The 16,277-nt window shown below is 56.7% G+C and overlaps 5 protein-coding genes across 5 annotated transcripts; 4 read left to right on the top strand and 1 right to left on the bottom strand.

Moving 5' to 3' along the window:
• Window positions 1–1,036: 1,036 nt before the first annotated feature.
• On the bottom strand, window positions 1,037–2,355 carry ColSpa_05813 (histidinol-phosphate aminotransferase; the record flags this gene model as incomplete). The annotated part of the gene is made up of 2 exons (XM_049272025.1): window positions 1,037–2,213; window positions 2,282–2,355. The coding sequence occupies 2 exons, from the start codon at window positions 2,353–2,355 to the stop codon at window positions 1,037–1,039; spliced, it is 1,251 nt and encodes a 416-aa protein (XP_049127982.1).
• Window positions 2,356–4,005: 1,650 nt separating this feature from the next.
• Window positions 4,006–5,107, top strand: ColSpa_05812 (acetylesterase; the record flags this gene model as incomplete). Its single annotated transcript, XM_049272024.1, has 2 exons — window positions 4,006–4,966; window positions 5,031–5,107. 2 exons carry the CDS (start codon window positions 4,006–4,008, stop codon window positions 5,105–5,107), a joined length of 1,038 nt encoding a protein of 345 aa, XP_049127981.1.
• Window positions 5,108–7,490: 2,383 nt separating this feature from the next.
• ColSpa_05811 (uncharacterized protein) lies at window positions 7,491–7,875 on the top strand (the record flags this gene model as incomplete). The annotated part of the gene is made up of 2 exons (XM_049272023.1): window positions 7,491–7,758; window positions 7,859–7,875. The coding sequence occupies 2 exons, from the start codon at window positions 7,491–7,493 to the stop codon at window positions 7,873–7,875; spliced, it is 285 nt and encodes a 94-aa protein (XP_049127980.1).
• Window positions 7,876–8,870: 995 nt separating this feature from the next.
• On the top strand, window positions 8,871–9,483 carry ColSpa_05810 (uncharacterized protein; the record flags this gene model as incomplete). The annotated part of the gene is made up of 2 exons (XM_049272022.1): window positions 8,871–8,986; window positions 9,045–9,483. 2 exons carry the CDS (start codon window positions 8,871–8,873, stop codon window positions 9,481–9,483), a joined length of 555 nt encoding a protein of 184 aa, XP_049127979.1.
• A 3,313-nt stretch (window positions 9,484–12,796) lies between these two features.
• On the top strand, window positions 12,797–16,098 carry ColSpa_05809 (EVI5-like protein; the record flags this gene model as incomplete). The annotated part of the gene is made up of 3 exons (XM_049272021.1): window positions 12,797–13,366; window positions 13,427–14,037; window positions 14,178–16,098. 3 exons carry the CDS (start codon window positions 12,797–12,799, stop codon window positions 16,096–16,098), a joined length of 3,102 nt encoding a protein of 1,033 aa, XP_049127978.1.
• Window positions 16,099–16,277: the final 179 nt, after the last annotated feature.

Genomic DNA, 16,277 nt, shown 5'->3' with positions numbered 1-16,277 from the left:
CTAGGGCCGCCGCAAAGGGGGATGCAGACCAGGAAAGCGGAAGAGGTGTCAAGGCGGGACTGGACCTAGGATGAACACTGCTGCGCGGCGTGGAAGAGTTAAGCAGAGAGAACATGGGATGGTTGGATGGCGATGGACTGGTTGACTAACAAACTGTGCCAGGCAAACACCGTTGTCGGTCAACCGGCACATCCAGGTACACTACTGTGTTGAAGAGGAACCACTCATTAGGCGCTTGTTCTTCGGGGGTGAGATGATCTACTTGAGAACCGCTAGCTCGGGTTACCGTTACCTTGCACTCGACACATGAAACAAGGACGCACCCAATTTTAGCCCTATTCCTAATGGGGGACACTGGGGACCTTTGCAACCCCGACTTTACTGGCATTGCGTTGCGGGCCTTTTGTTTTTGCTCAATAGGCGCCTGGTATCCGTATAGTTGTACTGTGCAGTAAAGGGGCATAGGGGAAGGAGACTTGGTAGCGTCGTGCTGAGAGCCAGGTCTCACCAACCACGTGGATGGGGGGACTGGTTGGAGTTGGATGAAGGTGCAAGGTGCTTCCCCTTCCACATGACTTTGTCGGCGAAGAGAGATTTGGAAACCAAAGTGGCTCAACGGTACGGCATAGGTGATGCCAGGTATATGCAAACTTGCCGAAATGTAAAGAGCCATCCTCAATGTGATTGATATACTGCCCTACCTTTTCCATGATGAAGAGGACAGTAGCCTCCTCGAAACATCGCATCGTTACAGAGTGTGGTCAGCCAAAAGCCCGTAGCCTATTCTACACAAGAGGCCATTTCGAAACTTCCAGCGATGGCCAAATGGCGAGCTTGGATTCTCTCCAAACGAGCCAGGAGGGGATGTTGAGATCATCTGCGCATGACCCGATATAACAGGGTCGTGACATATCGGTCCATATTGCATGGCATATTCACCCGGGCAAGTTGACGTACCTAGCTGAGTGGTATTCAAACGTGTCTCTGACGTGTCTTCTATTGTTCTATCGTTTATGCATAAGTCATCCGGCATCATCTATGCAACCACGCCACTTGCTGCCGCCTCCTTCCTCTCCTCGTCCGGCTGCCGCCCAGCGCCGCGGACTTCACCCAAGACCTTCTCGATCGATGCCAGGAACCGCGTGACCTCTTCCTCAGTGCCAACTGTGATTCTCAAACATCCCAGGCAGCCGTGCTCCTTGCCGCGGAACCGCACAACAACCCCCTTGTTCTCCGCCAGCCGCTCGTACACAGCCAGCGCCGTGACGTTGTCCGGATTTCCGGCAGCGTCCAGCATCTCGTACAGCAGGAAGTTGCTCTCCTTGCCTCCCCGCAGCCTGCCGACGCCGGGGATCTTGGGCAGCTCGGCGATGATGCGGTCTCGCTGCGTCAGAATTTTGGCCCGGTTGGCGCGCATGACGGCAAGCCCCTTCTCAGACACTGCGTATTGTGCGAGCGTGCTCGTTGGCGTGGAGATGTTGTACGGTGCCTTCATGGCGTTCAGGAGGCGCGCGATGGGCGGCGAAGTGAAGGCCGCTCCGAGGCGGATGCCCGCCATGCCAAAGGCCTTGGAGAGGGTCTGCATCACGACGAGGTTGGGCCACTCGAGTACCCATTCGGCCATCGAGCTGCCCTCGGGCGCGAAGTCGATGTAGGCCTCGTCGAGGACCACGACGCCGTTCCATGTCGGGTGCTCAAGGACCTTCTGGACGTCCTCCTTGGCCAGCACCGAGCCAGTAGGGTTGCCCGGCGTGCAGAGGTAGACGAGCTTGATGCTGTCGCCCTCCCTGCTTAGCGTGTCGAGGATGGCGTCAGTGTCCATGCCGAACCCGGGCGCGGGCTTCAGCGGCACCTTGACGATGCTCACATCGTTAATCTGCGCCGAGACGGAGTACATGCCGTAGGTCGGCGGGCAGGTGAGGATGCGGTCCTTACCCGGGGCGCAGAAGCACCGCAGCAAGGCGTCAATGGCCTCGTCGCTGCCGACGCCGACGAAGAGGTTCTCGGGCTTCAGGTCCTTGGTCGTGTGGGTGTGAGTGTTGCGCAGGTCGCAGAGCAGCTGCTTGAGCTCTGGCTGGTGCGGGTCGGGGTACCGGTTCAGGCCAAGGAAGTCGATGCCTAGGTTGCCGGCCTCGAAGTTGGGTTGCAGGGACGGGCCGAAGGCGTTTTCATTGGCGTCAAGGAGGACGTTGGTTCCGTCATCCTTATAGTCGCTGCAAGAGACGTGTTAGCATCCCGCCTATGAGACGAGGGTGTCATACTTTTGGGAGTCTGAACTTACTCTCTCGCGCAACGATAAGGCTCAAGGGCCAATATGTTCGGGCGCGCACATTTTTCAAGGTTGAAGGGTGACATTTTGATTTGTTGTGCTCAAGTTTGATAATGAGATACCGGCTTTATTATGAGTCGGACAGTCTTCTTATATCAATATCTCACTTGAGTACAATCGTAGACGTCGGTTTGAGTCAACAACTATGGGCCATGCAAAATGGATCTCCCGTCAATTCAGGATCTGGGTCTGCCGACCCCGGAGGCATACATCGGCACCTGTCCGGAACAAAGTGGGACAATGGTGCTGGCCATTGGCCAATGATATCCTCTGAACGACGGCCAACCCCCACTCTGAAAATTTGACCTTTGGGATTTTCACAGGTAGCAAGATCGATTGGGCTAGCTTTGTACGCGCTGTGGTACAAATCCTGAACTTGCCCCGTTCGTAGCCCGGCTCGAAAGTGGCAGCTCCGGACGCCGTTGCGCTCGGCATCGGCTCAATGCCATCGTTGCGTGGTGTGAACGGATGAAGCCGAGACACGCCGTTGTCGGCTTGACGATTAGACCGCAACGTCTTCTTGGGTCATTGTTCAAGGCAATATCTCACTAGATGCACACAATTCGCAACTGTTTTAGTTGCGAACAACCATAAGCACTCGGCTGCCATTTCTTTCGTCAGTCACTACGCACGTGGCCGTCGATTGGCGTCTACTGACTCATCAAAGTCGCCTAGTCTTCTAGTCCCGCGAGGAGGCAACTTGATTTCGACAACTTCAAGCAGGGCACTGCGCTGTGCTTCTACAAGGCCTACCAGCACATGTGACTTTTCTCGGGTTCGATCAATCGTCTTTGCTTCATGTCTCTCTTTCCACTGAAACATGAGTTGGAAGCTACTTGCCGCGACACCAAACAGCTCACTGGGGAACAGCGTCTTCTTGAATTCGGCCGTTAGATGCTATGTCGTCGCTTTGCCACCGGACTGTTGCCGGTTGACCCGGGTTGCGGATCAAATGGACTCAATTCAATTCAGCCTGATTACATTCACATCAACTCACTAATGGTGCGTAATAGTCTAAGCAAGCTTTCCTGCGAGCTTTTCAATGGGATCAGACTAGCCGGGGCCGTACGTCAGTAGTCTTTATCCATAGAACCCCGCACAACGGGACGAGCCACAACTTTCCAACCGTCCCCAAATGCCCCGAGGTTATCAATCTGCCGGCTATCGCTCTTGCGCCGGCAGCTCAACGGAGCGGAGCTAGTCCTGGTCGATGTGACGATAATGGAGCCCAGAAGAAAGCGTTCCAAGCTCTTCCCCAATTTACCCCTCATTCAACCACCTCATACCCCTGGTCGAGAGAGATCTGGGGAACCCACAGGAACAAGCACCTTCCTGCCCGGAGTCTGCATGTTACAGTTCGTCACCACCCTCTCCATACGCGGAGATGACTGGCTGGCTCTTTTCATGATCGGGCCCGTCTCATAGGCGGCCATTCTAGGCCCGCCATCACCAGAAGTTCTTCCCCGCCCCCGCAATTTTGATGTCCCGGACGAAAGGGCTAGTTGAACGACATGACACTGGACTTGAGGACCTGGGAATCGCTTATATGAGGGCGATCTCCCTGCCAAAGTCTATGGTAATCTGGTGGCTACCTCTTCCGTTTCCGGCTGCTCTCCTAGGCGCTTTCAAAGATGCTACTTTGTGACCGGTTTCTACCCGCACCTCCTGTCCTCGCGATGCTGTTCCTACCAATTGTAGCCTTGGCCTCGGTGGCAGCGGCCTCCCAATGCGGCCTCAAGAAGCTCGAGAACTTGGTTACGTTCGGCGACAGCTACACTGACGAAAGTCGGCTCGCCTACTTCATCAACAACAACGGCTCTGCCCCGCCCCCGGGCATCCTTCTGCCGCCAAGCAACTCCACCGCGAGCGGCGGATACGCCTGGGGCCGGTTCGTCGCCAACTCGACCGGTGCCAAGTACTACGATTACGCCGTCAGCGGTGCCACTTGCTCAAACAAGATTATCTCTCGCAACTACGCCGCCATCCACCAACCGTTCCCGTCGGTCCTGGACTACGAGATCCCGGCTTACAAGGCTGATACAGCTTTCGAGGCGCTCTACCCGAACAGGGCGGCCAACAATACGGTCTACGCACTCTGGATCGGTACGAACGACCTGGGATACGGTGCTTTCCTAACCGACTCCAATGCGCCCGGGACGACCATCTCAACCTATGTGGACTGCATCTGGGAGGTGTTTGACAACATCTACGCGACGGGCGGGCGGCACTTCGTTCTCCTCAACATAGCGCCTTTGGAGCAGTCGCCGCTCTACGCCGCCACGGAGCTTGGCGGCAGCGGGGACAGCCAGTTCTGGCCTAACAAGACGAGCTACAACACGACCGAATACCAGTATAAGATGCTCGAGTACAGCACTAGCGTCAACACCATGTTCGACTACGGCGTGCCCTTCCACCTGCTGGTCAAGAAGCGCTGGCCCGGCGCGAGCTTCTCCATCTTCGACGTCCACGGTCTGCTGCGTGACATCCACGCTGAGCCGTCAAAGTATCTGTCCTCGCCGCCGAACGTGACGGGGCCCTACCGTGTATGCAACCCGGTGACGAGTGCGTGTGTAGACTCGTCACAGCCAAAGTCGAGCTTCCTTTGGTACGACGATTTGCACCCTTCCGAGCGTACAGGTAAGTGCTCACGTTGGCCCTTATTCTTTTTGTGACTGTCGGGCTGACTGGTGTTCTTTTACAGATGAGATTGTGGCACAGCACTTTATCGATGTGGTGTACGGCAACTCGACGTACGGCACGACTTATGCGTCCTCATGAGACACAGCATCCGGAGGTCTGGTGCTAAATAGAAGTGCAAAAGGCCTTGGAGGTGTCGTATTAAGTGAGGAAAATCTGGGACGAAGTTCAGCTTCAGAGCACCTCATTGATTACAGAGGTATGATTTAGGATGATTGAGGCATGTTAAATTTAAAGAGGCTTCAGCCATTCCAGCAGACATTGGCCACTCATGTCTAATCGTCTAGCAATCGGAGGCTTGCTACTAGGGCTCCCTGCTCAGCAAGCAACTTTTTTATCTTGAAACTGTAGGGGTCGGCGTAGCCTCCAGCCAGGAAGCCACTCCTTGCCATGCAAACCTCGTTTCCCAGCATCGTGCAGGACAATTTGGTGTGTTAGGACCAGGGGGAACGTGGGCATCAGGCAGTTGTGCTTGAGCCACGACGAGTAGCCAAGGTCGTGCCGCGGGCTACCCAGACATCAGCAACGGCCAGGTGCAGCGACACACGGTCAAGCTTAGCTGTCAACATCACCAATTGGATGCCACTCATCAACGTGGTCGACGATTGTCTTCCTGTCCATCAAACGCGGCTCACAGGCAGAGGTCGAGGACATGGAGGGATGGGATGTGGCCCTGGGTGGCTTGCAGGCAGGCCCCTGTCAGACCCGATGGGGATCTGGAAGAGTGTTCATGCATGGGCCCCGACCAGTGATAACAACGCCTCGGCTCTTGATTAGCCTCCACCGCCGGCGTCCTTCCCTTGTTAGCCTCGAGCGCGGTCCCACCTTGGATCCTGCCCATGTCGACCAAGGTTTCCACGCTCTCTCAGGCTCCGTAGCCCCTCCCCAGACCCAGACGCCCCCCCGTCTCAAGCTTTCAAAGTGTCGCAGGGGAAAAGCAATGCAGAAAAAATTCTGTTTCTGCCTTTCCCTCCTGCCTCCTAATGCCTGGTCGACACACACACACACACACGCACACACACACACAACACAACACTCACACCGACGCCCCGAAATCTCTCACACGCACGCGGTTCCCTTACCTCGCTCACATAATTACTGGACGCGGACGTGGACTGTCACACTGGGACATTGGAAGCGCCTCGACCACTCCAGTCCTCACTCACCGCACACCGACACACCGACACACCGCACCACACCACACCATACCACGCCTCTCCCTCTCCGCTTGTTGCTCCACGCGCACCGTTACTCACACCGCGGCCGCATCTGAGGTCCTCTCCACGGATACGCAGAACGTTGCTCTCTGCCTTTTCGTTTTGGTTTTCCTGCCGGCTCGCTTCGCTTCGCTTCATACCGTACCGTACCGTACCGTGCCATCTTTGCGCCCGCCACCTGCCCTCCCATTCCACTCCACGCCGCCTCTTGCTCTCGTCGAGGTACTCCGTGGCACCTGGCCTGCCTGCCTTATCAAGCTCGGCGTTGGCCCTGAATCAAGTGTCAGCCCGGCCAGAGACTGACACTGACTCCTCTGACTTAGCCTTGTCTCACCGGCCCGCGCCTGTGGCACTTGCTGGACGCGCCTCCATTACTTGCTCGGCATCTCGTCCGACAATAACGCATCTTACAACCCCTTCCGCCTCATCACTTACCGGCAACCCTTACTCTGGCGCCCCATCCCACCACACGTCATTCTCATCCATTAGTCCTTTATCCTTCCTCACCGTACCCATCTCCTAGCCCTTTGCTCCCCCAGTTTAACCATCTCACACCCCCGTGCGGTCTGTTGTCGTCTCCCACGTAGCGAGACATACAGTCGACGAGTACGGACGAGGTCGAGACAAACAGGCCAGCTCTACCTGCCTATCCCAGGCGTACTATCCAGCCAGGCACCCCCGAGAGCAGAGGCACGACCGGGTTCGTACCGGATGCATGGTTGTACCTTAACACGAAGTACATCCTTTACGCCGTCACGTCGAATCGCTCCCTCACTGGGCCAAGAGTTTGGCTGCTAGCCTCTGTCCATCTGAGAGACAGCCCAGCCAGTTGATGGTGGCACCCCTGCTCCCCACCGCCCATCACGCACGTCAAGCACCAGCAAACCAGCCAGTCATCCCGCCAGCTTAGCCAACCTGCGGCCCGGACAGGCTCAGGACCACCTCGACTCACTCCACACACTCCTCCCGCCGCCCGTCGCTCTCTTCCTTGTTGCGTCCGACTCGACGAAACGGTGCCCGCTACGGCCGCCGCGCCTCTCTCTCACTTCCGCCCAGCTTAGCCCAGCCAGCCAGCCCGTGTCTGACTGAGTCTGAAAGCCAGAGTCTATTGCTACTCTTCTCGACTAGGCCCCTCTGACCCCCCGTTCGAACTGTTCCCTGGACCCGTCGCGTCTGCCCCCGCCCCAAACAAAAAGCATAATAATAATAACAGCTCCGCGCCCATCATATCCCCTCCCGTCCCAGCCATGTACACTCCCGGCTACGGCTTCTCCAATGTCCCTCCGAACTTCAACACCGGCGCCCCACCTTCAAACCAGAACCCTCACATGCAGCCAGGCTCAGTCCCAAACCAACCCGGGCAACAGATGATGTACAACCCAAACCAATTCGCTGGCATGCCCGGTGGCCAGTCCGGCTTCGTCGGCGGACCCAATCCCGCCATGATGTCGGGTGCTGGTCCTGCAGGCATGATGCAGAACGCCGGCATGCCGCACATGGCCGCCAATGGCCAAAGTAAGCTCTCCCCTTCCTTGCCCTATTTCTCCCTGTGCCCCCCAGGCCGGCCAGCGGAGTCTCGTGTCTGCGTTGCGCCCTCTGATGCTGCCCGTGGCAGCATGTGTCTTCCCGTAGCGACCGAAACAGAGATCATCGTGCGACCGAAACGCGGCTGTCCTGGGTTTACCACATCGCCACTCGCCAGATATGACGCCGCAGAATCCTCAATCCTCAACCACGGAAACACGCGTTTGCTAATCTCAATGTCTTCACCAGTGGCCTTCCAAAACCCCTACCAGGGCAACCCCTACGGCGGCAACATGCCCACGCCGGGCGGCCAACAACCCAACTTTGGCGGAATGCAGGGCTTCCCGATGAACGCGGGCATGACGCCCCAACAACAGCAGCAGATCATGATGCAGCAGCAACATCAACGTATGCAAGCGCAACAAGCACAGCAGCAGCAGCAGCAGCAGCAGGCACAGGGACAAGGCAACCAAGGCGGCATGCCGTTGAGCTCGACTCCCCAAAGGCCGATGAGCGCGGCACAGGGCGGACACGGGTCTCCGAACAACGCGATGCAACATCCGCAGCAACAACAACATCAACATTCTCAGCAGCAACACCCACAGCAGCCGCAGCACCACCAGCCACAGCAACAGCCCCAACAACAGCAGCCGCAACAACCTCAGTCTCAACAGCCCCAGCAGCAACAACATCAATCTCAGCAGCAACATCAGCAACATCAGCAACATCAGCAGCAGCAGCAACAGCAGCAGCACCAACAACAACAACAGCAGCAGCAGCAGCAGCAGCAGCAAGCGCAGCAGCAGCATCAGCAGCAGCAAGCTCAACAACATCAGCATCAACAGCAGGCGGCTCAGCAACAACAGTCGCAATTTCCAACGCCGCAGCCTCATTCTCACAGTCAAACCCCTGCGACTGCCACTCAACAGCATTCAGCCTCCGTCACAACTCCTCAGACTCCTACGTTTCCCCAACATAACCATAGCGGGAGTCTGAATGGCGCATCGTCATTGTCCACACCTCTCAGCCCTGGTAGCGAGTCGCGAGAGCAGGAGCGGTTCTCCTTGCTGCTGGAAATCAACCAAGAGCTGCTATTCGAATCGATGCAGCTGCAACATACCCTCAGCGAGTTGAAGAAAGAAGGGCCCCCTTCGGGCGAAGGAGAACAAGCAAGAAAACCGACCCAAGAAGAGTCGGCGGTTCAACAGGATTACAACCAGTAAGTCAACAGCGGAAGTCTTTCAGGCATGTAGCATAACTAACTTTTGTCTTCCCAGTTGCATGCGACGTCTCCAAGCGAACCTCGCCTACTTGGCAGCCCTAGCCGACAGGAAGGGCAACGTTCAAGTCCCGCCGTCTCCTGCGTATCTCTCCTCCCCGCCATTGAACATGACGCTGAAAATACGAAACTCGACACCCCCCGGTGACATCCCCGAAAACAACCCGGACCCGGTAGCAGACCGCGAGGAGCGATCCAAATATCTCACCGAGTTGTACACGAAGCTCCAAGCGCTGTTCCCTAATGCCGATCCAAAGAAAGAGCCGGCATTCCAGACCCCGGCCCGCCCGCAGGGTCAGCAAGGACCGCAGGGTGTGGGACAAGGCCAACGGCCGCCGAGCCATCACGCCAGCCCCGCCATGGCCCAGGCCCAGAGACCGATGCAGATGCAGAACATGCCCGGGCAACATCAATCGCAAGGAATGGTTCCGTCATAGAGGAAGCAGAACGAATCAAGTGTAATTGAGTGGATCATGGAAGTTGGACGACATGGCGTTCAGGTAAGCTCGGGATGATTAAAAGAAAAAAAGAGGCCACTGGTTTGGCGCAGGCGGCGAACCCTTTTTTGTCCCGGGGGCCGCATTCTGGATGTTGGCCTGCCGCAGCGAACAACAGTTCATGCCTGATGTGCGAGTTATGACGGGGACGGGGGGTTTGAAAGGGGGGCTAGCAGCCCCTCGAGTTCGTATAGACTGTCTCGTTGGAGCCGTCGGAGTTGCGGCATATTGTGTTATATACCTGCGAGAGGCGCGATGCCTGTAAGATGGACAAAGGGAATGCAATATTGGACAATTCCAGCCCAAGCATTGGCCCAACATGGTGCACTTTGTATTGCCGAGTAATTGCCATGGGCCCGAGCCAGAAGACACCGATACCAAGACAGCTCCATCCACGACCGTGCCACGCCATGCGTCCCCTAGGGCCGTGATCCTGGAGACAACGTCAACAATTGACAAGTTCAGTCCGTCATGCGGGGAAGAGTAGGAAGCAAGTGCACATGGCCTCGGGTTGAGGTGCAATTGTTCAACTTGTGCATGCCACAGCACCAAGATCAGCCTCGCCCTTGGAGGGGACTGCGAAGCCGCGCTCGGGTATGGGTACCTCTGTCGCCACGCGCCGGTGGCGTATGGTGAGCTCATCTCCCAGCGGCAGACTCATCTCGTCCAACTGTGGAACTGCTGGTCCAGAGCGGACGTGATGGGAATAACGTCTGTGGGTTCCCAGCCAGAGAGCAGCCTTTCTCGCGTCGCTGTCTTCCCCTGACTATCTTTGCGAAATTGGAGCGCATCGAAACCATGCGAGTTGGTACAAGACCTAGGATTTCAAGATATAGCGGAGGCCGAAGTGGCGAAATCAAAGCACGGCTCAAGACGCTGGATGTGGTGATCCTTCTTTGCTTCATTCATAAGGCCGAAGACCATTTCCTCACCTAAGAATGAAGGTGACGAGAACCAGACACTGAAGGCCCATTTCCCCCGCCATTGGGCCTGGGCTCTGTGGATGCGGTTGGGTACTCGGTAATACCCGGCAAATAAGAGGAGGATCGAGATGAGGAGACGGCAGCAGCCAGAGAGTGATGAAGTGACCCGCCGATGTGTATGTACAATCGCACTGTCTGTCGTTCGGGTTGGGTCAGGCTGGATGGATGGAGTTCGATGCCTGTCGTTCGTGCAGCACGCGTGGGAAGCTTGTTCAGGGGCGGCAGGACATGATTGGGCAGTTGGCGGGCACCAACAGGGCTTCTGTACCTTGCAGAAGTGGCTGACTTATTATCCGCGTGTCTTTTTATTTTTATTTTCATTTTCATGCACTCCTACCCTCTGTTTCCTTTCGTTCGTCCGAGCTTTGACACGCCACGGATTGATTGGCAAGTATCCAAGATCCGTGTGAGGCGCTATCAGCCACGGGCTGCAGTTGGGTTCTAACGGGGTTATTTGATGTCCAGAAATAGGGGATGGGGCTGGATGGCGATATCGATTGTGGACTCTAAGGAAGACGAGGAGATAAGATGGGCGTCGAGGGGGTCAAGTGACCGATCCTGGGGTGATGTGAATAATTCCAAGGCACATACACACACAAACACGTCAGGAGACAGGAAAGGGCGAATGGGGCGCGTGCGATTCCCCGGGCGTCGCGTCTTTTGCTTGCAGCCCCCTGGGAAATTATGTTTCCCCTCTCTTGCCGTCCGGCTCATACGAAAAAGTTGTCATCAATCAAACTTCGAGGTTGCTGATGTGCCAATTCCCGCCGTCCCATCTATCCAGCCTACCACTCTAGTGTGCTGCATCCGGGCCCCCCCCAAAAAGAACGCAGGTTGCAGCAGCTGCACGCACCTCATCGATCGTCGGATGAATGGTGCTGATCAGTCCTTTGAACAATACCTTGGCTTGTCCGCTCTGCGCCCTTTCGCTTTCCCGTTCTCGCCGCCTAAGAAGCCTGGAATCAGGGAGACGGCTTGGACTCATTCTACCACCCCCTCCTCCTTCTTTTTCTTCTTCTCTTGGGCGACGAGCATTCCTTGACCGCTCGATTCATTCCAGACCAGTCGAGATTCGCCCAATCCCCAGCACCAACGCAACCCAATCTCATCTGATCATCCAACCCTCCCTTTCCCCTGTTGCACATCCCGCATTCTTCTCTTCCGCCGAGCAAGCCCTTGGATTGCCCGGGCAGGAACGAAGCTCTCTGTAGCACGCGCGGTGGTGATCTTGAGCAACTCGAGCTCGAAAAACCACCTACGATCCGTGCCACCTGAGCTAGAGGGCCATCGTACCGGAGTCTAGTCACGTCTGGACCGGCTCCTGCACCAAATCGTTTGACCAGACGACAGGCGCAATAACCCTGACCGTCCTCAGCTGTGGCTCCCCCTTCCCCGAACCCGCCGAGCCACCCCGGCCCGCAACCGAAGGTGCCTTGCAGCAAGCTTCAGCATCAGCGTCAGCTTCAGCATCAGGAAGGAGAAGGCGGCCCCATTCACAAATCAGAACATACAGTACTGCTGCAGGCTGCAATTGCTCGAAAGTGCCTGGGTAATCCCAAGCCAAGAATCCACCCTGGGCCGCCCCCCCAGCGTTTCAGCGTCCTTCGCCCCTCGATGAAACGACAAATCCAGAGGCAGCACTCGACGCGCCAAACCAGGCCAATCCCCTCTTGTGCCGCCCAACCTTGGGCCCGTTCTGTCTCTCGCTCCCTCCAGCAGATCCAATTGAAGCCGCCCTTTCTCCTCCCGAGCGTCGCATTCTACAAGGAGACCGGCTGCCGGCTTGCTTCTTGCCTCGTTGCTTGATCACCCCCTTGGTACCTGCGCTTTATTTTACAAGGAAGCCGTTGGACGAGATCTTTCGGGTCCAAAGCCACACTCGTCCACCTCACTCAAGTCACGCTCACATCTACCTCTGTCTCCTTTGGCTACCGTGCTACCGTCAACAACCTTGTTGCACATCCTGGATCCGCATTAATTGTAGTTGTGTCTCCCCCTACAGCTACGCATTCGTTCGGCACGACCGATTCCCGTCGACTCGCGAACCGCCGCCCATACCTAAGAAGAAGAAAAAAATCACGACCCGACCTCGAACTGGTCCAGGCGAGATTGCCCTGCGTTTTATGAGTCTTAGGAACGGGACCGCAGCTGCGCGTACTCGCCGTTGACCGTCCTACCACTGGACACATTCGACGAGTCCACATTCCAGTCACTGCTGCGTCTGCTCCCTCTCTGCCAGAATACCAACACACCCGTCGGGGGGCCTGGCCATGGAGCCGGCGCTGCAGCAACGGGATCATGAAGTCGAAAACAACACTGAGCTAACGCATGCCAAACCCGAACCGAGACCCGCCGCTACTGCCGACGACCACCGGGAGACGCCCAAGATGCTGGCTCACGACTCCATGGTCACCGTCAGGCTATCCGAGCCGCCTGTCCTGACTCTCGACACCAGCATCAGCCCCGACTCTCCTCCGATGAGGAGACCCAGCACCGTTCGAATCGAAAAGGTGCCGTATTCTGTTGAGAAGGCAGAGGCGGAGAACCTGCGTAAGAGCGAGACCGACGATTCGCCGCCTAGTGACCCAGCCACGCCACTACCTGCCACGAACTCCACGAAGAGCCTCCAGGACGAGCTTGTGGACTGCGAGGAGGACAACGAAGAAGGAGACGAGGGTCGAGCTCAAGGAGGCCTTGGAGAGCCTCAAGCTCAGAGCATCCCCGAGGAGGAGGAGGAGGAAGAAGAAGAAGAAGAAGACGAAGAAGAAGACGAAGAGGTCAATTGGGACGAATTGCAAAAATCAGAAGCACAAGAGCCTAGGGACGCAGACACAGACAGAGTAAGAGCATGCCGTGTTTACTTTCTGCCTCGAGTGCGACAGGGCTAACAATCTCAACAGTCAACAGCCATGTTGTTGGCTATGCTGGAGCAGGAAAACGACAAGCTAGCCACGAACCCCAAGAGCATCAAAGTTCAGGCTGTTGAGCAAGTCGCCGCTTCCAATCGCCCCAGACCGCCATCGATGGCACAGTTACGACACATGGTCCACGGGCCAACGCCCCCAGCCCTGCGATACTCGATGCTCCCGCCGCCGCCGATGACGGATCTAGAGTTTTACGCTGCACTCGTTAAGGACTACCAGCAGACGGCTGCTCGATTGCCGACTCTCCTCTCCAACAAGATCCGCAAAGGCATCCCTCCTCCTCTACGAGGAGTTGTGTGGCAAAGCATGGCGGGCGCTCGCGACTCGGCACTAGAAGAGCAATTCGAGCGATTCAGCGGGGAGACGAGCCCCTACGAACCCATTATTGGTAAAGATCTTGGGCGAAGTTTTCCAGGCGTCGACATGTTTCGCGACCCCGAAGGCGACGGGCAGCGCATGCTCGGCAGAGTGTTGAAATGCTTCAGTCTCTACGATACAAAGATTGGTTATTGCCAGGGACTCGCATTTCTTGTTGGTCCGCTATTGATGCACATGCCTGACAAGCAGGCGTTTTGCGTATTGGTCCGGTAAGTGTCCTCCAGGAAAAAGAAATGCAAAGCTCCAAAAAGGGGGTTGAAGACGAAAAAGAAACATGGATTTGAGGCAAATGCGACGTCAAAGCTAACATTCAGATGGGCAGATTGATGGAACGATACGATTTGCGCAGCTGTTTCCTGCCCGACCTGTCAGGACTGCATGTGCGCATCCATCAATTCCGAGAGCTCCTTCGAGAACACATGACGCCAGTGTCGAACCACCTAGAGGACCTGCAAGTCGATCCGGCGTACGTTTCACAGTGGTTCCTCAGCTTTTTTGCCGTAACATGTCCCCTGCCAATGCTGTTTCGCATCTACGATGTTATCTTTGCCGAGGGGGCCCCGGAGACCCTGATGCGGGTCGCCCTATCCCTGATGCAGAAGAACCAGGCCCGGATATTAGCGTGCACCGAGCTCGAGGATGTCATGCAACTCCTCCTTTCGAGAGGTCTCTGGGATTGTTACCATTACAACGCAGACGAGTTTGTCCAGGATTTTGTCAGTTTATCGGGCGTTGTCACTCGAGAGAAATTGCTCCAGTTGGAACAGGGGTACCGAGACGCGCAGATCGCTAGCGCAAATGCGGCGCGTTCCTCCGACGTGACCACTGCAGCCTCCCGATTCCTCGGCCGCATTTGGGCTTCCTCCACCATCATCTCCCCGAAGTCCTCCTCCACCCTCAGCCCGGGCCTCACCGCTCCGTCACGGCCTTTGAGTATGTTGCGCAGGAGCACCTCTAAGCAGAGCCTGGCCTCCACCCTCAATTCGATGGAAGCCAGCTCCGTCAGCGTCCTCAGTTCTGCATCCACCGAAGCCACTACCGTATCCCGAGACTCATCCAACACCGACGACAATTCATCCCTCCGCGAATCGACGCCCATCCCTGGCGGCAAGGCACTGTACGGCAACGGCGGCAAGAACAACAAGGAAAATGCCCTGCATACCCAGATCGAAGACCTTCTCACCGCCTTGACCGAATTGCAACGAAACCACGCCCAGCTCGCGAACGAACTACAGAAAGAAAGAGAACAGCGCGAGGAGGATAAACAGGCCGTCCGATCGCTGCTAGATGGTCTGCGCAAGAAGGCCAGCAACGACTCTGTTAGTACCGATGCGAGCGTCGATACTCTCAAAGCAGCCGATGACCCCGCAGCTAAGGCACGCGAGGGAGGCCAGGGAGACGTGTCCACTTCCAAGACTGATGAGCAGGCCGGACCCTCACCAGAGGATCTATCGCAGCTCCTCGACACCGTTGAGGAACGGTTTGGGCGTCATGGCAGCAGCGATCGTAGAATGTCCCGAGGAGAGTCAAAGTCGCAGATGCAACAGGAATTGCAGCAACTCAAGGATCAGCTCGCCAGTGCGGTGTCGCAATCCCAGGACTACAACCGAAAGATCCACGACTTGGACCAGGAGATATCCGCCCTGAAGGATCAAGTGCGTGAATCACACTCACACGCACGCCTCCTGCACCAAGACAAACAGCGACTAGAGAAACAGATACATAGCATGAGGGCGCGGGCATCGGCCGCCGAAGCGGATAGTAATACTCAGCACGACAGCGATGGACCCACGCGGAAGAGCTCTGCGAGCGGCTCAAGTGGCTTGAGAGAGCTCAAGCTTGGTAGGAGCAAGTCGACACCGTCTCAAGCCGGATCGATGTTTAACAAGCGGTCTTCGTCTCTGCCCAAGCCTCACGACTCAACCCCTCCACCATCCACCCAGGCCCCTCCACCTATGCCACCTACGGACGACCAACACGAGGCGTTGTTGCTGGAGCTCGTTCAGGCCAAGACTGCCGAAGCTATCGCCAGGCAAGAGGCCGAAGAGACCAAGCAGAAACTGGAAAGCCTGCGCAAGGCCTATGGTCTCGCGGCCGCAGAGACACCGCCAGCGGTAGGACCGGCCGCCTCGGCCGCCACAGCCGCCATGGGCGTTTTCGGCCGTCTTACCGGCGCAACTACAGAACCCATCAAACCCGCCTCACCGGCGACAACTCCGGCTGCGGCTGCGGCGCCTGCGGCCGGAGGATTCTGGGGCTGGAGGAGATAGACCGGATCAGATCGACCACCTCATGACCACATCGGCGTTTCAACACATAACTAGAGAAGCATTCGGAGCATCTAGAGCATCTTGCATTGTGGTTTTCTTTTCTTCTTTTCTTATGGCAACGGGTACCAGGCCTGTCTGCTCGCTAGACTGTCTTCTCATTCGCCATTTGAGTGAGAGTA

Source organism: Colletotrichum spaethianum (genome assembly GCF_022836535.1).
Source record: "Colletotrichum spaethianum MAFF 239500 DNA, contig13, whole genome shotgun sequence".
NCBI classification, from domain to species: domain Eukaryota; kingdom Fungi; phylum Ascomycota; class Sordariomycetes; order Glomerellales; family Glomerellaceae; genus Colletotrichum; species Colletotrichum spaethianum.
This window is presented reverse-complemented; position numbering and strand designations above follow the sequence as displayed.